The 23128-nt window shown below is 35.6% G+C and overlaps 1 protein-coding gene across 1 annotated transcript in view; it reads left to right on the forward strand.

Moving 5' to 3' along the window:
* Window positions 1-23128, forward strand: part of LOC140843441 (uncharacterized) — a 220843-nt gene that overhangs the window by 150473 nt on the left and 47242 nt on the right. The window contains exons 4-5 of the mRNA XM_073213066.1: window positions 12011-12085; window positions 15028-15101. Coding sequence (XP_073069167.1) covers window positions 12011-12085; window positions 15028-15101 — 149 coding nt within the window. The remainder of the gene's footprint in view (window positions 1-12010; window positions 12086-15027; window positions 15102-23128) is intronic.

Consider the following 23128-nt stretch of genomic DNA (forward strand, 5'->3'; position numbering starts at 1 on the left):
AAGTAAGTCTCTTATAGACAGCATATAGATGGGTCTTGTTTTTTTTATTATTTTCCATTGTGTAACTCTTTGCCATTTCATATTTCTCTGATTCCTGTGGAATAATTACTTTGTGTAGGTGCTGCCCTCTAGTGCCCAGAAACTCTACTCTCTGGAGCTGCCCAGCACCTGGAGCAATGGCAGGGGTGGCAGGCATGGCACTGAACCTGCTGGGAGGGAAGAGCACTTTCCTGCTTCCCAGATGCAGTGCCTTCCTCCACTGCCAGGGCCAGTGGGCCAAGCACTCACTGTATTATGCCTCTGTAGCTGCCATAGGTGGGGCCACCCTCTGGCTGCCCTGGTGTGATGGCAGGGGCAGCAGGTGGGCTGACCAGTGCCTGCAGGGAGGAAGGGGTCGCAGGTTGTGTATTGCAGTGGGGAGCCCTGACACTGCATTGAGAGCCAGGGGGATGGAGCATCTGAAGCTCCTGAAAGTTCCCAACCTGCTGGGCTGAGTGTGCCAGGACGATTTTGTCCAACTGTTCTTTCTCCTGAGCAGCAAGCTCTGTGTAATCCTTTCCCCTTTAGTACCCCACTCACTATTGGGAAATCTTTCAAAGCACCTGCCTTTCTTTTGTCCCGAGCAGCGGGTTGTGGGTACCTGTTCTCCACAAGTGGCTGGAATCTCAGTCTCTCTGAGTATTCTGCCTGTCTTTGCTTTCCAACCCCACTAATCTCCAGAGCACCATGTAATGTGGGTTCATGTTCCTGGAACACATCTCCAGGGCTGGGTGGTTAGCTGTCCTGGGCTTCTACTCCCACTCCATTCGGTTTTTCTTCCTCCTGCCTATTAACTGGGGAGGTGTGTTTCTCACCAGATCGCCACTTTGCTACTTTACCCTTTTCTGTAAGGTCTTCTTCTTTCCCCAGATGTAGGCAGTCTGTTGTAGTCTTTGGGTCACTCTTTCAGGATTAGTTGTATTTGCTGTATTTTGTGTTATATGTGGTTTTGAGAGGAAGTTTCTGCCTTACTTTTCATGCCTCCATCTTTCCACCCCTCCTACCTTTTCATATTTAGGTATTCTCTGAGATATAAAGTTTGTGTTCTCTACCATTATCTTCATTTCCTTCTGATTCCTCACTTGCAGACTCATAATCATCCATGTTTCTATTAACACTAAGTTTGAGGCAGTCCTGGTTTTTTTCTGTCATGCTTTGCAAGTTTGTTCCATCCCGTTTGCATTTCCCAATTACAAAACCACTTTTACAGTTTTAGATGTTATAATAGCATCATCCCACCTCTAGGTACCAACATCTGTATTAAGTTATCTTTTGCTATTCTAACAAATTGCCACAAAGTTAATGGCTTAAAAGAGTCACAAATATTATTTTATGCTTCTGAAAGTCAGAAATTTTGAAAGGATTGCACTTGGTGAAACTAAGGTGTTGGCAGTTCAAGGGGAGAACCTGTTTTCTTGTCTTTTCCCATTTCTATAGTCTGCCCACCCTCCTGGTTCAGGGCCCATTTCTTTCTCATATCACATCCCACTGACACTCAATTTCCTGTCTCTCTCTTTCACTTATAAGGATCCTTGGCGTTACATTGAGCACATTCAGATAATCTGTCCATTTCAAGGTCACCTGATTGGTTGGCAATCTTAATTCCATCTGCATCCTTAATACCTTATCCATGTAACATAACATTTTCCCAGGTCTTAGGGATTAGAATGTGGACATCTTTGGGGGTAAATTATTCTATCACAATTGTCACATGGGGAAAAGTTAGAAAAACATCATTAATCAAAAATGCATTCTAGTTTATGAAATTTTTGTCCTATTGAAACTCACGTCCTTGTACTTATATATATATATATATATATATATATATATATATATATATCTGCTTTCAAAAGAGGGAATTGACCTCAATTTCAGAAAACATTGTCTATAAAAACTTCCATAGAAAAAAATTCATGGGTGAAAAACTGAAGCAAAACCATGATCAAAATAGATCATTTCAAATCTGAAGTTGGCATAGTTTGTTGGGAAGTTTCTTTGCTCTCAGACAGATCATATAGCTTGAAACAAATCTGTTACACTGCAGATATATTTATCATCATCACCATGTCATTCAGTTTTATTATAAGGAATTCATTTGGGGATGCTACCGACTACTTTTCAAATGTTTGCTGTTGATTAAACAGGGCAGAGTAGCTATGGACTAGAATTGGGAAAGAGTTATATAGAGAGAAAGCAATGGGAATTGATGTGAGTAATGGTGTCTATCCATGCCTTGAAAAATCCTCTTTAAATCACCCTTCTGAGTGGATGGGAGAGCACGTTCTCTTGACGCTGCCATCAATTCTCTGTGCAGGTAGCAGTTCTCTTTAAAATATCAGTGAGCCTCCCTTCTAGCACACTTGCTCTTCTGCTGTCTAGAGATGAGAAACTGTAGTTTTCGTGGTGACAGAAGGATGTGAGAGCCATTGATTCAAGAGTGAAATCAAAGGACACACTATTTAACCTCAAATCCCCTGGACAATTAAGTCAACCTCCTAGGATGAAGATATTCTCAATAGAAGGTATTTGCAATTCAGTCAAATAGCAATTTTGGCTGACTCTTTTTTAAAGGAAGGGTAAAAGTCCATTGATGATCAAGTCAATCAGCTGCCTTTGCTAGTTCTTAAAGTATATTCTGAAGTATATTTTGATGCTTTTAATTATTGTTTGGGAGTTGTTTTTAATAGAAACATTTACAACGTAGTTTTTTAGAGGAAGTGATGCAACTGGTAGTTTGAGCACACAATTTCAGTAATACTGATTTGGATTCAAATCCCAGATCTACCATGACACAGTTGTATAGCCTTAGGCAAATTAATAAATTTCCTTACCTGTAAAATGGGAATAACCATTTTCAACATTTTGAGTGGTTATTATAATTAAATGTGGGATAATACATGTAGAACATTAATGGTGTGCTCTGTACAATATCTTGGTATCCTCATCATCCTCTCCTACCTGGCTCCTTAAATTCTTTCAGGAGCCATGACATTGATGTAACTGTGTTGGAACCTGAGAGATGGAACCTGAGAGATGATGTGCGGGGGAACAAATTGGTGAGGAAAAGAACTTAAGTTAAAGATTTCTTAAAACACTTGGTGCACCAAATAAAATATGACTCTGGAACAGCCTTGACCTTCAGGCTAACAGTATATTCCTCCACTCAGAGATCTTTTATTACCAGTGACCACACCATAGGGAAGACTTTGCATCTGGACATGCCAGAATACAGAGGCTGGTTCTAATTTTAGAACCATATGAAGCACTTTCAGTTTCTACTGACCCTCAAGTATTAAAGAAGAATATGTATGTCTACCTCACAAGGCTGCTGTGAGGATTAGAGGTAACATCTTTAAAATACGTAGCAAGGGCTTAGGCACTATAGGTACATAATGTGTGATAGGAATGTATTCTCAAAAACAGACTTGGAACATATTCTCATTGTCTACTATACCCATTAGAGTTATTTTAGTCTTTCTAGCATTATCTACCTCTGTTCCCTGAATGGTGAAATTGATTCTTATTTCATTTTTTTATATCACAAAATCCCACATTATCAGCTGTATTCAGATTTAATAGGGAACAGGGGAAAAAGGGGAGAGGTTCTGTTGTTCAGTTACATAAATAAAAAAACCTATTCTTGCTTTGCCAAGAGTAAAAATCTTAGAATGCATTGTCTCACAGAAGCAACTTTAAGCATTATGGTCAGATTCTGTATAACAGTATTCATGCTTTTATATGGATGAAGTATGCTTTTGTGAGTATTCAAAAGACTCTAAACAATATAACATATGGTTTCTAGGAGAAAATGCTACAACCAAGCAGCTTATACTTGTGATTGAACACAGTGGAGTGAGTGATTAAAAATATAAGTTCAGTAGTCAACCCTGCATTTAAATTCCGGGTTTACTATTTACCAGCTGAGTTACTATGTAAATTCCTTAATCTCTCCTTGTTTCTCCATCTGCTAATGAATTGCATATATACATCCCTTATGTTGTGTTTGGAAGAATAAATGAAATAATGTATGTCAGACACTTCATAAATACATAGTTAGATCTTAAGTATTAGCTGTATAATATTACTATTGTTACTATAGATTATGTTTCAAAACTCATTTTCGAGGTAGCCAATATTTATATTTTTGGAAATGAGAGGGCAATTGAGAGAACCATTTGAAGCACGAAACACAGTTTCCTAAATGAATATGTTATTTTGTGCATTTATCCAGCAGTTGAGAATCTTATGATGAACGTATTGGATGGTCTTATATTTAATTATTGTTCCCAACTTAAACCCTGACTAATGCCAAAAGTAGACTTGTAGGAAAGATGTCAGAAATGAAAACCTGATAGTGATCTAAGAGCAGTGATAAACATTTTGCTCTCTTATTAAGTGTAGTTTATATTAAATATATTTTGCAGTCTAAAATAGTGTGACCTTTCCCTAATACTTTAAACAAAATGTATGTAAGAAAATATGATGCTTTCTATTGTATTATAATTGATTTTCCCTATGTCTTTATATGCACAGACACCTGGTTGTGTTTTCTCAGCTCTTGTATCTTTCATTAGATGAAATAACATGGACATGATATTAAATAAAAGAACAAGGGTGAAGATAACTCAGCAGTTTGCATTTGTTGCGTTTTCGATTACTTATCCCAGGAGGCATTAAAAACAAGGCTTTTGTTGATTCACAATAAGGAAATAAAAGTTAAAGAAGTTGACTGTGTATTCCATCTTTCCATACACAAATCTCCCTCTCAATGTTTACATAGTGCTTATTGCAGAATATAGAATATATGCCTTAGCACATCATCTAAGCAATTTTTCACTTCATATTTAGCAAGATGTTAGACTGGTTTTATAGATTAAAAATAGTGAAAAAATCAGCAGTGCACACCCAGTTTTATTTTATGATTATAGGATAAATTGTAATGTATACAGGAAAGATACTATGCAAATTATGCAAATTTAATTTTCTATATTTTCTTAATTTCTGTATTCCTAGGGTATGGTATATGGGACCTTACTGGTAGGGGTGTTAAGGGAATCTGAGGAAGAAAGAGAACGCCCCATTCCTAGAGAGAGCAAATGCTTGGTGTGAGCATGCCTTTGATATGTACACCATCCAATCCCGAGTTTATATCGCCTTCTGCCTCCTTTTATCAGGCTTCTGAAATCTGGAACATAATCCCTTTGTCTAAATCACCTCAAAGCCAGGTACTGGAAAACTAGAGGCTACCTCTATAGCCCAGAGCCCTCAGAAATTATTTAAACTTTCCCATCCTAAACCTGCTCGGCTGTTTACTCTGACTCCCCCATTTCCTTTCATGAAAACCGGAGGAAAGGCTTTTGCCCCATTTCCCTTACTCCTTTTGCCTCCTGACTGTCGCTGGTGCTTCTCTGCATGGCCCTGCACGGCATGGCATGCCCCTTACTCTGGGGAACTGGGAATAACATGCTATCTTTTAAATGGAAATCATCTCCTGATCTGTCACCTCACCATACCTGAATAAAAACAAAATCCCACGTTCATTCAAACATGCAAAGCCAAGACATTATAAAACTAAGAATAGTTTTGGTATCTATAGAATGATAAAAGAAAATATTTTTTCCCTCAAAGGGTTTTTGGAAAAGAAAATAGTAGTGAAAAGAGTGTCTTTCCCCTTTTTCTCTTTCTTTACCCTCTCCAATCTTTTAATTATCTTTATATGTGAGATATGACTTTAAGCATGGGAATAAAGTTTTGGGGGAAGAAAACCTCCAAGGAGCCCTCTCCAGTGGGAATAGATAAGAACATCAGTGAGTTTAATCAAGGTCATTAAGCACAAGGTCAGATGCATGTCAAAGAGAATGGCCCTTTTAAATGTTGGAGTGACATGCCAGGCTGAAAGTAATGAAGGGAAGAAATATTTTCAAGGATTGAGATTTCAATTAAGGTTTCTGTTTATTTTTTTTTCTTTTAAGAGTGTAAGGTTCATTGAGGTAAAATTTATATCCAGTAAACTCCATCTTTTAAAAGTGTTCAGTCCCAATTTTGAGAACCTAAACAGTTGCCTGACTACTACCACATTGAGATACAGCATTTCCATCACCACAGAATTGTTCTCTACTGCCTCTTTGCAGTCAAGCTTCTACTCTTACCCCTGGCTTCTGGAAAACCCTGGTCTGTTTTCTAACCCAATCATTTTGCCTTTTTTAGTATGTCACATGAATGCATTTATATATGTGTATTTTATCTCCTCTTTTCTATTTCTTGCTTCTTGTGTCTGTCCAGCACCCCACTCACCGAAGCAACTTCTTAGTTATTATTGCTTTCTAGGATGTTTTCAAATCCAGTCTTATAAGTTGTCTAACGCTGTTTTTCATTTCAAAATTGTTTGGGTTTTATAAGTTTGATTTGTTTTCCCATATTAATTTTAGAATCAGCTTCAAAATTTCTACAAAGAGTATGCTGATATTTTGATTGAGATTGTAGTGAATGCATAGGTCAACTTTAGAAGCACTGACATCTTTCCAATAATGAATTTTCTGAACCATGGTCATGATTTTTTTATGTCTTTACTTAGATCTTTTTTTGGAGATTTGATGTACAGCTCTTACATCTATCCTGTTTAATTTATCCTTATGTATTTCATGTTTCAATGCTACAACATGTGCTATTATTTCCTTAATTCTGATTTCCATCTTTTGTTGGGAAAATGCACCTATCAATGGTTTGTAGACCTCCACTTAGACCTTCAAACTTCTGCCATGAATGATCAGAGGTTTTACTCTATTATATGATTAAATCTGGAAAACAAAGTAAAAGAAGACAAAATATCCAGTTATGATTTGTTTATGTTTTGTATCCTTTTCATTTATCTGGTAGCCACAACCTCCTAAGAATAGGTAAGGACTGTTAACTCATTATTTGGCATTGGCTGGAGAAATGTTCATGTTCTCCCTAGCTGATGTGCCTGACAGTTGTGCTGTGACCAGTGAGATTCATGAAGTTGCCAGATCATTAGTTGGAGGAATCAGTGGGTAACACAGACAATTGTTAGTTAAGTGTATGTGAAATATGTGCAGGAAAGAGAGGATGAGAATATTGAGAGTGTTCTGAATATTCTTTCCGTAATGATACTGCTATTTGTTGTATGGATGAATACACAAATATGTATTTAATTGTTTGATGATACATTTAATTTTGTAATAAATCCTTTGGGTGCAGTAAGCTTAAAAACTGAAAGTACATACTTAAAAAAATTAAGTACAAGAAAAGCTGATGAAGAACATTTAGCTTTAACATTTATGCAGAATTATTTGTTGACAATTACTCCCTGCCATGGGGAGTACAGCGATATCAATGACCACATTGGTACAGAAGACAAATATGCTGAGGAAGCATCAGAATATACTTCAAAAGTTAAAAATTACATTAAGAAGAATGTGCCTGAATGCTGTGATTTAATATGCAGCTACAGATGGGATGTTTACATATCACTCTATGAAATATCATTTATAACTTGGACAAAATGACTGTTTGAAATAGCATTTATTTAATTCTGACTCCAGCTATTCTTGTGCATGTATGAAAATTTAAGCTGTAGCTATGAATATTTTGGCTGTATTAGTAGAAGAATATCTGTAATCATTAAATGATGGCAGGTTTATATCAGAATGGTCAGATCCTTCAAACAGAAAATTAGTTAATTCCAATAATCTGTTTTTTCCAATCCAATTTATGGAATCGAATTAAGGGCTTTGGACATTCATTCCATCAAGTGTGAAATATCTGGTATTATGATGGATTCTTTTATAAAATTCAATTAAAGGATTCACCATTCAAAATGAAATTGCTTGGTTTTGCTGTATTACTAAAAGTGGTGGAGCACAGCATCACAGGAAAACAATATTGTTATAAAATTAAGAAAATTTGGAACAGTGTGCTTGGTATTCATAACATTGAGTGCATAATTTATCATTGTTCCTGTACTATCAATGACAACAATAACAACAGTTGTCAAATTTATACAGTTTAAATATACAATTTAGAGTAATTGAACTACAACATTTTTATATGAGACACTCCTCTGAATAAGGAAAAAAAAGAATTTCAGGTGGCAGATTTGCTTCCTAGGCACATCAGCCAGATATTAGAAATGTTTCAGGTTCTGAAAATTGGAAATAAACCTAAGTGCTCTACCATGATACTGAGCTTTAATGGATAAGAGTCATCTAAAATTTTTGTTACCTTTTGTTCAAAATCAGTTGGAAATACTTATTTATTTATGAATGGAGCACCAAGAAATACCAGTTTTAATGCTTTTCCGCAAATTGCAATTGTTCAAAACAAAACTATCAACAGGAAACTGTGGTAATGCATCCTGTAAAGGCAAGGGAAGATCAGAACAAATTAAATTCCTCAAATGGTGTGCAAGATTTAAATTTTAAATTCTGTCATTGAAATTTGGAATATTTCAAAGTGTGAGTAAAATTTTTTTGATGGAGTTCCTATTTTTCACTGAATAAATTTATATTCTGTACCGGCAAGGATTGAGTTTGAGTAATTCCATGAGTTTTCAATATTAATACTTGAGGAAAGATGTAAAGAACATATAAACTAGAGAATACCTATTTGAAGATTTTCATTTTGTAAAAATGGTTGTAAAGAAAGATTCTCATAATGGAGGTAAAAAGTTAGTACTTATAAATATATTAAGCTGAAATATTTACAAAATTCCACATGAAAGCATTAGAAATGAAGATATTCTCAACTTCGCAGTTTGTTCTGCTTACCTTGAAACCTAAATAGAGAATAATTTCGCTGTTAACTTTATAAAGAGGGACCAACTGAAAGTACCAATTTAAAATTTATTAACTGTAAAATGCAAATTTGAAAAAGATTCCAATTTTATTAATAAAGTAATAACATTATATTGGAAAATACATACTTCAGAATGAGAGCTGTGATGTGATATGAGAGACATATACAGTAAGTGATTATTCTATTACTATTTAAAAATATTCAGTTAATAGAGACAAATTTTCTTAAATGAACAGTGAATGTTTTATTTTTAGAAATTTTATTCATTTTTGGTAATAAGTTTTGAGTAGAACTATCTTATAAGTGTGACAGTGTAATGAAGCAAAATTATTGTTCAGTAAATACATACTTCAAAAAGTATGTACTTTAGTTATTTTAGCTTTGCTTTTTATTCCTCAAGTTTTCCCAATGATGTGGTCACACAATTCATCTGTTTAATATTCAGAGATAATTGCCATTAGCAAATTGGTATCAATCTTTCCAAAGATAAGTATTTTAAAAATATTTGCCAAAGGGTGCATATTAATATATGAAGAAAAACCACATTACTAACATTTTGGTAAAATATTTCACATTTACAAAATGAGTATTCAATGTATAAGAGCTGTTTAATGGATTAATCCTTTTCTTACCTTGCCTATGTCATTTCTATTCTATTCATTCCAGACATTCATTATTCTTTATATCATTATTATGATTATTTATATTACATAGGGCAGAGGTCAGCAAGTGTATACCAAGTTGGCCCACTGCCTGTTTGTGTGAGTAAAGTGTTACTGTAACATAGCCCAGACTATTTATTTATCTATTGTTAGTGAGTAGTTTCACACAGTAACAGCAGATGTTACAGCTGTGGTTGTGACTTTTTTCAAAGCCAAAAATATTTAGTATTTTGATTTTACAAGAAAAGTTTGCTTACTCTGATTCAGGGGAAGAGTGATTTAAAAATGTGTTATAAGGAGAGTTCAGGCAATGGAAATGGTACTTTCTACATGCTAGACCTGAGGGGTTCTATCTGTCTGGGAGATGGCGTGGAGGTCTGGGGCATGGTATTGCAGAGCTCTTGTTTAGTTGCATAGTTTCACAAACCAATGAAAAGCAAATCCACAGCTTTTCTCTTATTCTGGGCATTTGTCAGTAGCAATATGGTCTGGTTTCACATCAGATTCAGGAGAAATGACAGTTGCACATACGCTTTACAAAAAACAACTGAAGAAAATTCATTTTAATGAATAGGTTATATAAAACATAATTAAGCATATTTTATTTGATTTGAACACTGGATTTTTATTGGATCTTGGGTAGTTTTTATTATACCAGCAATAAATATCTGTTAAAAACAAAATAAGATTCAGCAATGTCATTGAAGAAAGAAACTCCGGAACGTTATCTCGCATAATCTTTTTCTTATTCCAACACGTAGTCTCTCCACAGGTATACACACACTTATGCACATGCTTGACAAAAACATGCATTATACACAAGTCTACACATATGTACAGATACACAAATGTTATTATAACTTTATGGCTGGACATTTGTGTATTGTCTATAATATGTTATAAAATTCATATTATACTGTAAGCTTGTTTGTTCAATTCATATATTGTGACCAGTTCTCCATATGACTACATCCAGTTTTAATTTTTGATATTTTCCCATTGTGTATATAGACTAGTCAATTTAACCTATTTTATAATTTGAGAAATTTCAGTTGATTCAATGACTTACTGTTATAGCATTGTGGCTATCTTGTAGTTAAATTTTGCACATCTTCCTAATTCATTTCCTCTGCAATTTTTAGAAGGGGAATTTATGGAACAAAGCTTAGACATATATCAATATTTAATTCCTTTTTTTATTTCTGAGTAGTATGTCATCATATGGCTAAATCACACTTTGTTTATTCATTGTCTTGTTCATGGACATTTGGGTGTATTTGCCTATCATGAATAAAGTTGCTGCAAACATTCTTCTACAAGCCTTTGTATCGATGTATGTTTTCATTTCTCTTGAGAAAATAACAAAGAGTAGATGTTCCGGGTCATAATGGAGATCTCTGTTTTATTATCAAAAATTTCCAATACTCCTGCAAAACTTGTATCATTCACATTCCTACCAACAAGAGTGAGAGTGCTGGTTGCTCCACATACCAGCATTTTGTTTGTAGCCATCCATCATTTGGCTACATCCATTTGAAGTAGTATCTTACAGTGATTTTTAATTTGCTTTTCCTTATAACTAATAATGTTGAGTACATTTTCTTGTTTTTCTTGGACAATTAATGATATTTTGTTAAATATCTGTTTAAGTCTTGTATCCATTTTTTAAATTGGGAATTTTAGGGTATTTTTATTGGTAGTTTATAGGAGTCCCTTGTTCTTAATACAAGTTTTTTGTCAGATGTATGTATTGCAAATGTTTTTCCAAGTCTGTGGCTTGTTTATTCATTTCCCTACTTGGTGTCTTTTTGCAGCCAGACATTTTGTTGTAGTCCAACTTGTCATTTTTTTCTCTGGTATCATTTGTGCTTTTGTGCCCTAAGCCTATCCCATAATTACAGAAATACTATTCTACATTTTTCCTAGAAGCTTTTTGCTCCATTTTTACAATTTTGTTCTATGATCTATCAGATTTTTTTATATGGATGGATAAAGGAGTTTACTACAAACATTTCTGCTCAGCTTTTCAGTTTCTTAGCATTTTGAATGCAGTGGTTGACAAATGCAGATCAAGACAATTGAATGAGGAGGCTTTGTCCAAAGTAAGCTAGTCCAATAAGGGCAGAGAAAGTTCTTCCCTTTGTTTTCAGTTTTTTCTTCTATATACCCAGAGATTATTCTCTGTTTGCTTTTATTTATGTTTGTCCAGAATTTAGATTTAAGCTTAGTTCTGTTAGTTTTTTTTGAGTACCAATACATATATTTCAGCGAATGGTAGAAGAAAAATAATAGGGGCAGGGAGAAGATTTCTCTGTAAATTATTTTCCCAGTTCAAAGCTTGGTGAAGACTGTGGAAGATACTGTGGCTGGCTGGATGTATCTGTGGGGTAGTGATCCTTTAAAGAGAGAGGGATTTTTATTGTGGGACTAATGTCTTCTTTGAGTGGTATCACCAATAGCAGCCCCCATATTACTTTGTTTATCATTTCTAACAGGTTCCAGTTGTAATCCCAGCAGTAGGATTCCTGATAAATGGCCTGAAGTGCCTGATAAAAACTCTAGAAGCTTCAGTAAGTGTTCCAGTTATCTGCGGCTATGTACAAAGGCACCAAAACCTGTCAGCTTAAAACAGCAAACATTTTATTGTATCTCCTAACTTTATGAGTTGAGAATTCAGGTAGGGCTCAGCTGTGTGATTCTTTTATGTGGTATAGATGGAGGTCATCTTACAGTATTCATTTGGTGGAGGACTACTCTGGTGCATCCAGGATGGCGTCACTGACATTCTGGAGCCTTGGAGGGAAAGGTTGGAAGGCTGGGCTCAGCTGGAGCTGTCAACCAGGGTGTTTACACTTGGTTTCTGCAGCATGGCAGCCTCACAGTGGTCAGACTCTCACTGAACAAGGCATTAGCTTTATGGCCTTCTATGAGCTAATCTCAGAAGTCATTTAGTGTCACTTCTGTATATTCTAATAGTTGAAGCATCCACTAGCTTACCTTTGTTCAAGGGGAGGGTATAGAGGCCCTACCTCTTGATGAGAGAAATATCAACAATCTGCCTTCACCCTTAGGCTTGAGGTGGAAGAGCTCATATTAAATCATATCCAGGAGCAGATGAAGCTCTTTGAATTCAGTTACTTGGGGCCAGTTCTTCTTGTCCTGAGGAATTGTGAATGCAAGAATAATACTTTGCCTTTCTTCCCTTCCCAACACACTACAGACAAGACATGGTGGTGGAAACTACACACACTACACACTCCCATTCAAAAAGGGGGCAATAGAAGGTATGTGGCAATCACCAGTAGAGCATTTCTGAAATTCAGCTATGTGTCCATTGTCTGTTTCATGAATGGGGCTGAGTCCTGGTCTCTGCCACTCTTGGTTTTGCCCTCTGAGTATTACTTTCCCTAAAATATAGTCAACATCACAGCTACATAAACTTTCTTAGTCTATTCTCTATAACATTTTGGGTTTCTTATGATTCTTAGAAGCACTATTTTCTAGTTGAGGGTCTATGACGCATACTTTTAATGTTTTTTCTGTATAAGTAAAAGGGTGTTTGAGGTGCTGAGTTAAATCTTTCTCACATCTTAAGAAAGGATCTTACAGCCAAAACTTGGATTACTTGAGACTGTGTTTTATTTTCAGTGCTCTGAATTTGATCTTTTCCCTAAGGCTGTATCTTTAGTAACACTGAGTTGACTGGAAATCATGTCCTGGGCCCTTTACATTTCCTCCAAATTCTACTCAAAAACTGAAGAGTTTATTCTTTGATTCATTTCTCTCTTCGATTTTACCATAGGCACTGCGATCAGGTCAGATGTTATTTCCAACACTATCTAGAAAGCCAGGTCACTGAATTCATTAAGTATACTTCCTATTTTCAGTGTTATTCCAAGTGGCAAACTTTCTGCTACTGCATAACAAGAATTTCTTTTCTTCCATTCTTCAAAAAATTGTTTCTCACTTTACATCAAGCCCTTTGACAGCCAGCTGGGGACCCATCATACTTTTATCCATTGCCTGTGCCCCAAATCCATGCCACCAATTATACCTTGAATTTTACTTCAGTTATAAATTCTTGTTTCATACCAAACTACCCCTAAACATAGGGCCATGCATAAGGGCAGAGCTTGAGTTGATTTTTCCTTTGAGCAAGGGGACATTGTCGGAGGTCACTTCATGACATTCTGCTGGTGAAAGGACGGATTAGGAGTACTGGCTTCAGTTGTGTGTATAGCACCTTGACACAGATGGCTGACGGCAGGACTCAGCTGGGTGTGTTGATCAGAGTACCTGCCCACAGCTTCCCCAGCAATGGCTTCTCCAAGCAGTCGGACTTACCTACAGGGAGGCCCGAGGCTCCATTAGTGAGTGTTCCGTTGGACGAGCACAAACAGCACAATCTTTTAGCCATTTTTAAAATCTTGGAAGTTAGAGTCATATCTGCTGTGCCCTATTGGTCACAGCTCTCAGAAGCCTACTTTCATTAAAAAGAAGATTTCATAGATTCCCACATCTCAGTGAGACAGTGTTAAATAATTTAATTTGCTGCCATTTTAAAAAAAGCTTCTGTAATAGGCTCAAACCTTTTCTGAGTATGAGATCTGAGGATGGTTCTTCTGGAGACTTCTTCACTTACTCCCCATCTTGTCATTTCCTTTGTATAATGGAAATCCACTCTCTATTCCTTCCTTCCATTGTTTACAGAATTGCCTCAAAATACCTAGTACTTATATGAAACAGTTTAAAAATTTTTTTCTATTATAATACAGATTTGTTTTACTGCATTTCTTCCTTACTTTAAAGAAATTTGAAGTAATGGGGGATCTATCTTTGGGACTATGTTTTCATGTGGGACATGAAGAACAGACCATTTTAAACCATGTTTACAGTTAAAGTGGTAAATTAATTTTTAAAAACTTGTTGAATTTAAGATACTTGAGGGCTATCCACAGGAATATCTCTAAATGCTATTTAGAATCATGAGTAGAATTATTTATTGAAGCTCAAGCTTTAAGTACTAAGCTCAGCTAAGTGTCTATAAATGAAAAAATGCTCATTCTCTTCTTATCTCTTCTTTAGTTTCAAAAAAAATAATGATCTTAAAGAAGAAGAAACAGAGCTTTTACTTCAACTAGCTCACAATCTAATTGATCATAATTAAACCAGTATCTTAGGAGTCATTATTAAAAGTTATCTAAGAACTTTAAGGGTTTCTAGGACACCAGAATATTTATTTATTTTAAAAATTAATTGTTATCCAGGAAAAGGTTGGGAGGCCAATTGAAATGAGGGAGAGAAAAAATGGCAAATAGTATGGAAACTGAGTCTGATTTCCTTTGGTTCTTAGTTTGTTTTACTCATTCATTTGTTACTTTAGTTATTTGTTTATCAATCTACCCGTCTGACCATCCAGTTATTAAAATTGCATGTTTTTTCTTTAGTTAGGTGTCTTGGTTGTAAACAACAGAAACAACTTCTGACTAAGCAAAATTTAATTTATTTGTAGAATACTGTGCAATTCACAGAATCGAAGACCTTAACTGGAGACACAAAGAAAAGGGCAACACAGACCACAGCCAGGTAGGTGCCAGAGTTTTTCCATGGTCTTTTGATAACTCTGATTGCCAATACTGGACTCCTGATAGCACAAATACCACTGTGGATAATGTCTGTGTCATGTGCTTTGTTTTCTTTCCTGTGGATTCAGAGTCCTGGGCCAGGGTGTCCAGTTGGCCAAGGCTAGGTCTCATGCTCAAACTGTAACTTCCAGGTGTCAGAAAATGAGAGTCTCTGGCACCACATGGCTTGTATCAGCCCTGACTGCTAGCAGGGCTCATGCATCGGAGGTTTCACCAAAAGTTAGAAGGGGATTTGGATGCTGGATTACTAAAAACCAATGATAAATGCTAACTCTGGACACTCATGGTCAGACACTGAATTGAATGCTAAAGATACAATAGTGAACAAGAAATGCTCCCTGCTCTGAGAATCTCCCTGTATGATAAAAATAATGTGACAAGTTATGATTTATAACACAGGGCACAGCTCCTGGACAATGAGAGGGAATGCTGGCTTATCCTAGTCTTTGGAAGGTGGGCCAGTTTTGTGAGATAAAGCTTCTTGGAAGACTTAAGCTTAGACTGAAAGAAGAAATACAAGTTAGCCAACGGTGTGTGTGTTGGGCACGGGCATTGAAGACAGATGCTTTATGCAGTCTTTAAGTTGCCCGCTATGCAATTGCCCTTTATTCTGGCACTTTATGCTTTGAGGAAGGAAATTAAAGGGGCAAAGACAATCCAGAAGGCTCTGACTAGATTAAGGAATAACAGATACTCTTCTGCCTTCTTCTTTGAATTACATTTGATCACCCACCTCTCACTCTCTGAACTCATTTACACACTCCAAAGAATGGCACTGTGTCATGTATGAACTTCATACGCATTAATCATTACTTCTCCAGGACTACGAAGTAGTTAATATCATTTCCATTTCACATGGAGGTTAAGTTATTTTCCCAGGTCTACTTAGCTTCAATAATTAAGTTATATATTGAATCCAAGTTGTTTTAGCTTTAAAGCTAATTCTCTTGCTTTAAACGTGATTCCTATTGTTTTCCTCTCATTCTGGAGCTTAAAATATGTAAATCCCCTTATTTCTTTGTGGAATACATATAATATTTGGGGCTCTGGTCTATAGATAATAGGAAGTAGTCATTCTTGTGTGCCCACATCTGTAGGACCTGTGCCCCTGGAAGGATCATATGACATCACCCCATCCTTGTTTCAAGTGTCTGTCAACTGAGACCTGCTGCCTTAGTCATTTTCATGGGTGTTTTCAAGTTTTGTCTGAGATTTTTCCTATCTTGGTGAAACAAACTCTAGACATTCTAATTTTGCTTTTCAAATGAATAGTGAAAAGGACTTAATTCAGAACAAAAAGGGAGACTCTCCTTTCATTGAGTAGAAGGGGGAGGGAGGACAGTTAGAAAGAATGTAGGGAAAGGAACAAAGATATAAGGCAGGTGCAGACACACTTGCACCTGTAAAGGAGGGGTAGAGAGGTCATAGTCTGGTTCTAATTCCTAATCTTGGGGATTCCAATAGGAATCACGTTTGAAGCAAGAAAATCTCATGAAAAAAGATGAACTCCATGCCTCTAGTTTTGTGACCTACTCTTCTAACTTTCACACACACACACACACACACACACACAAAACACATTTTGGGGGTGGGGTGGTCTTTTGTTTCCTTCAGCTATAGCTACAGCAACCCAGTGAATTCTAAACACCTGATTAAAAACGTGAAACCTGTATTTGACATCACTTAAGACCATGAAATGGTTTCACTGAATTTTTCTTTAAAAATTTCAGTTGCACAGGTGTGTGTACGCAGACCGACGATTCTATACTTAGCTTCCAGTGGGAGTGGTTCTATAAGAGGAGTTGATTCAGAGCTTTTAAAATCTCTGCAAACATTCACTTGAAGAGACAATATAACAGAATCACACTTTTTGTTTGATGGTTCAGACATACTAAATGAACGCTTTCATCTCATAGGGCGTAAGTTACCCATATGGAGAGAGAGAGAGAGGCAGAGGGAGAGGGAGGGGGAGGGTGGGAGGAGGGGAACGGGGAACTGCATTGTGTGGAAGAATATGTAAATTTATACTAGGATCAGAGGTAAGTTTTTAAAAAGTTAAAACAAACTCAAATATAGCTCACCTTTCTTACCTAACTGCATATTGCAAAGAAGAAGAGCACCCAGTTCTGATCAATTGTCTTAGGCTCAAGATCCATATTCTTTATTTCTACCTGATCTTCAGTGTTTGAAAATCATTATCTCATGTATATCAGTATATAACTGGAGGTTTCATTTGTTTGTCATTGAGTGAAAAGGAGGTGTAAGATGTCACATCAAGCTTTCTCATCATGTTTTCTATAGGAGTTTTCTAAGTACCATAACTTATTGATAAAGTAGCTTTGCTGATCACCAAAATTGCCAGTAGTACTTTGTTCTCCCACTCCAAGTAAATAAACCCTTGAGAAATTATTCGGAATCAAATTATTCTGAATCTAGACTGAGAAAGCTGAGGAGAAATCTGCAGTAACTATTTTATGTTTATTTTGCATCACACATTGTAAAGTGCTAAAAGAAGAGCAAATGCTTTAATTAAAAGGAACAATTTTCTTAGGAAAAACAATTGCTGTGTTTGCTAACCGAATCTAATGTGTTGCATAGCCAAACTGGGGTTTTAATATATGCCATCTTTTTAAACGCCAACTGAACCAGCAGTAGTTGTGACTGTATGTTTATTCAGTGTAATTGATAGAAATGTTTAATTAAATATTATGAAGGGTAATTCTCTAGCTTTCCCTATCAGATAAATTGAAACCCCAAGCTTCTGAAATTAGTCTTGTGTAATTAAATAAAAACACCCAAAGAACAGAAATCACTACTACCAGAGTTCAAGATGGTTTTAAAACACTTTTGTTTACAAAAACCCTGGGTAAGAATTTCCCCCCGTGTTTCTTAGAACCACTCTCCCTCTGCCCGTTCTGTCTCCCTTCATCATGCGTCTTTAGTGTGAAATGACTATGGGGGGATAAGAATTGAAGAAACTCTAGACCTTTCATCAAAGAATTTATGGACTGGTGGTAAAGGATTAATTGATAAATAACAGATAATAAATGCTATTGGGAAGAAGAAATAAAATTGTATTTTCAAATTAAAGGGAGAAAACCCCATCAAAGTGATTCAAGTTTTAAAATTTTCCTGATTAAATCAATAGACTGCTTTTATTGAATTTTTTAAAGATTTTTTATTTTGTAAATAGATGGTGGATATTTTATTGGTAATCAAACTTTAAACAGGTCCTATATCACAGTGTAGCCATATATCATAGATATATCATCCTCAGGTTAGATATTTATTTCTGCACTTTTGTAGTTTAGCAAATAAGCATTAAATGGCAAAGGTATGTCCTCTTTTTGAAAAGTATTTAATGTTTTGATAAAGTAACTTACACAAGTATTCAAATATCAGTATTAAAAGACATAGCTAAAAACAGCAATTCCCTGTTCCTGCCCTACCAACCACCTGCCTCCCTATCATTTTGCAGCACAACTATTTCAATCTATTTTAGCTTTCACTTGGTATTTATGTTCATATCTTTAAGCAACAAGATTATCCTATACACTTAAAAAATTATATAGCAACAGTAAAGACAACAATTTGTGATATTTTCTTTCATTTATGTCTATTTGGCCTATTTTTAGAAAACAACTAGTTTTCACTTGGTGATTTAAAAAAATTAATTCATACCTCAGCTTTTCTAAATAAAGTCATAATGCAATTTTCCATTGAACAGACAACCAATTTTTGGTTGTAAATTTTATTTATAGAAATATGTGCAAAGTAGTAACTGAATGATGTCAGAAAGCCACATGTTTTACCTTTACTATGTTTGCATCATGAAGAACAATAATGGTATGCCAAGAGCTCTACTTTGCTAAGCAAAAACACATCTTGAATGTGAGTATTTTTCTGTAGCTAAGCTAGTATATTTTTATGACTGAATACTTACAATAGTATACCCCCCATGAAAATGAACTCCTATTTCATACAGCATTGGACTGAATCCCTTTGCTGGGTCTTGCTCCCTACCCTCCACCTGATTTCAGGACTCCTTGTGATAGATGCTGCGATTGATTTGCTAGTTTCCTTGTGCCCCATAAATAATGATTGCTTTACCTCTACTTTTTAAAATGTGTTAACAAAACTGTGTTCGATAACATACTAGTTCTACGGAGTGTTAACTAAAACTTCATGGTCAAATATGTTTGGGAAATATTGTACTCTTTCCCTCCCTTGGAGATTCACAATGTGCAGGAGCATATTGAAGGCTCTGAAAATTCCTACAGTATTACAAAAATGAATACAACAAAACTCTTTAACTCTGTTTATATTAACCTTTCTTCAGCTTGTCTAGAACATGTCTGTAGCACACTTATTAACAGCCTGCAAAACACCAATGAGCAGGCACCCAGTTCTGAATGCATTGTTTCATGCTATTTACTTGCCTATAATATTCACCAATGCTTTTTTCACTGCTTTCTGTGAAAATCCTGTTCAACCTACAAAATACAAAGGTATCTGATTTTTGGGTAAGCAGGGAAAGATGAAGGGCATTGTAGGTAGGGGGAACAACATAAAATGTATCTTTACCATTCAACACACATTATGTCAACATACTAGTCTTTCCTTTCAGCATAATCTAAGCTTCTTCAAGTAGTTCTCATTTGAAAACAAAAAGGCACTGCAAACCAGACTCAACACAACTTCCCAGATTATCCTGAAATACCTGTGTAAGTCCAGCAGTCACACTCCAAGAGACATAATGACACTTAAAAGACAATCGAGTAAAGGATTGAGGACTTGTGAAACCAGTCTAATGAGAAAATCGACTTTTTGTCTAAATCTGGAAATATCAGCCCAAGGAGATATTCTATGTAGTTTAAGTCAAGTTAAGTATAGGAAAAAATACAGGAAAGTGCTACAATCACCAGCAGATAGCTGAGGCAGAAAACATAAATGCCCATAAAGAGGTTTTAGACAGAAATGGCATGATGCCTCTTAGGAGAGACTGAGAATATAGTATTGTTTTTTGTTTGTCAAAGAGAAGAACAAGTTGCTTCTATGGGCCAGACGATCTCTGTGGAATGGCAATTATCTTAACATATTTCAGATGAGTTTCACTTTTTAGCTGTGCAGGCTTATGCAATCATTTAACTTCTCTGTGCTATATAGGTTCCTCATCTGTAAATGAGAAATAATACTAGTGCCTTCCTCACTGGAATGTTATGAAGAATTAAACAGCTCCTGAATCTAAGTAGGAGTTCAGTGTATAATAGATACTGTTATTATTTCTTCCCTTATGGTAACAAATAATGATAATATTAGTAGCTATAATTTGGTGAGCTCTTACATATGTATTTTTTACTCTTTGCCTTTATTCAGTCCTCAAAACATAGTAAATATCACCTTCATCTTATAAATGTGGAAACAGATGCTTAGCTAGTTTAAGAAACTTCTCTAAGCTCATGAAGCTAGTGAATCAGGATTTGAATCTAGAGAGATTAATTTTGAGAAGTCTGAGTTTTTAAGCAGGACCTGTTCTTTTCTGACTTGGAGTTTCCCAGTGGTGTTCTGGGAATGAGTTTTAAGTGTGCTAAATTTTGCATCCTTCAGTCCTGGGAGGGACTTATACTTCAGTGTGCCATTCAGTTGTTCTCATTTATGTGTGTGTCTGTTACAACATAAAACATTTGAAAGGGAGAATGATGGCTCTCAGAAAATGTTGATGAATTGAAGAAAAAGACAGATTTGTCTTAAAGATTTTTGGTTGGACAGAGTTTTCTGTTCTCATCTCCTGCCAGTGTCCATCATTTGCTCCATCCTTCAACACACTACAAAGCAGTCCATGTACTTGGCAAATACTGTTCCCTACAACAGAAATCCCCCTCTACATTTGATTCTTTTCTACTTGCCCCAAATCTACTCTTTCTCATGAGGCAGAGTGGGATATTTGAAATTAATATTTCACTTAATAGTGATTTGCCCTAGAAAGAGAGAGTCGCTCTCAAGTTCAGCTCTGCACTCACACAATTTTTGAATATGTGGATTGTGATTCTTATCACTTTAGCTGAAACTGGTCCTTCAATGGTTGGGCCTAGTAGAATGCAGACTCCTTCAGGGCACAGCAGTTTATATTCATGTCTCTATTGCCCAAGATGTGCTCTAAGACCTATATATACTTAATCAGTGTTTGCTGCATTAATGGAAGCACAATCTTCCACTGTTTATAGTTACTTAAATTGTTGTCTTTAGTATGAAGTCATTTGATTGGATTTTGAAGATGGAACATGGGCATTAGACTCTATTTAGAGTAATTATGATTTGATTTAGAACTTCTCTCTTGATAGTAGTAGTATATTTTTGACAGGTAAAAAACTGACTTTTTTTTAAAGCATTGGGATACGAATTAATCAGTCTAGCATATACATCAAACACTAGATATAAATTTCACTTGAGACTTTTAAAAATATTGATAACTTGGTCTTGTGAGTGTGATTGAAGCTCTCATATACAAAGAAAGAAGAATACAAATGCAAGTGATCTGTGAATGATTTGACAACTTTCCAGCATTATCGAGATTGTATTATTTAAATCCTTCCTTCACATTCCAATGGTTTCTTAATCATTCATGGTACGAAAGACTTTCCTAGACTTTGCTGAAGCAGGTCTTCTTAGGGAAGTAGGATTTTTACATATTCTAAGACATCTTAAAATATACAAGGTTAGTTATCCAGGAAATTATTGTCCAGGAAATTATTTGATGATTTTGATTTATACTCATTGGACTGTATATAGAAAAGAAGGATATTTCAAGAATACCAACGTGTCATGAATGTGATTTAAAGATTTTGAATGGAAAAAAGGTTTTCATGCTAATAAAAGAAAAAGGAAAAGAATTGTAATCTTGAAATATCCTGCGGCTTGGTAATATATTTTATCCATGTCTTTGTTACCATCAACCTTTCTTAAAATGTTTTTTAAATTACAGTAACTCCTGGAATTTCAATATTCTAATCAAAGTTAGTGGTGCTGTACTGAAATGAGCCAAATGAATGGCTAAAGTTGCAACATCAGCATTCAGATGTCTTATTGTATTTTTAAGGAGCTTTACAAAAATGCAGTCTCTGAGATTCAAGGGTAGTTTCCTGTGTTAAGCTAACATACTCATAAATTACAGCTATTTTAGATTTCCTATTGATGGTGTATTAGTCATTTTTAATAAATTTGCTTTCTATGTGAAGCATTTTGAGCATACTTCCTGTCATCATGCCAACCAATTTTTGGTACTAATAGTGCCAGAGTCATGGACTTTATTCCCAGCATTGACCCCTTAATATTACACTGTCTTAAGCTTCCAAGTACGTCTAAGCCAATGTTTTGCATGTGTGTACTGCCACAGAAGCCATAAAACGTATTAAAAATGAATTATGAATCCATCCTCATCATTTGTGGTGGAAACAAAGCATGCTGTAGAATTCTTCTGAGTAATCCTTGAAGTACTATTAAAAAATGCAAATTTGGGGACCATAAAGCTGACCTGTTGAATTAGAGTCTTGGGAATCCTAGAAACTGCTCATCAAAGAAGCAAACCAAGTCTAGTCTGCTCACTGTGGGAGACTAAAAACAATAGCATGTTCACTTACGGACGTCAACAAAATTATGAAATCTATTAGTGATAAATAAATGATTGTTCAAATGCTTTCTTCACCTCTTAGTGTTTTCTTACTCATCCAGGGAGTAAAGACTTTTCTTGACTTTTTTTTATTGTGATACAAAAAACATAATATGAAATCTACCTCCTTAAAATTATAAATGGATGTCCAGTATAATATTGTTAATTATAAGCACAAAGTTGAATAGCAGATCTCTAGAACTTTTTCTTCTAGCATGATTGAAACTTTATGACTATTGGATAACAATCTCCATCCCTTTAGGTTGTGCTAGACTTTTGATAGAGCAGTTCTGATTGGAGAA

Source organism: Manis javanica, chromosome 1, assembly GCF_040802235.1.
Source record: "Manis javanica isolate MJ-LG chromosome 1, MJ_LKY, whole genome shotgun sequence".
Classification (NCBI taxonomy): domain Eukaryota; kingdom Metazoa; phylum Chordata; class Mammalia; order Pholidota; family Manidae; genus Manis; species Manis javanica.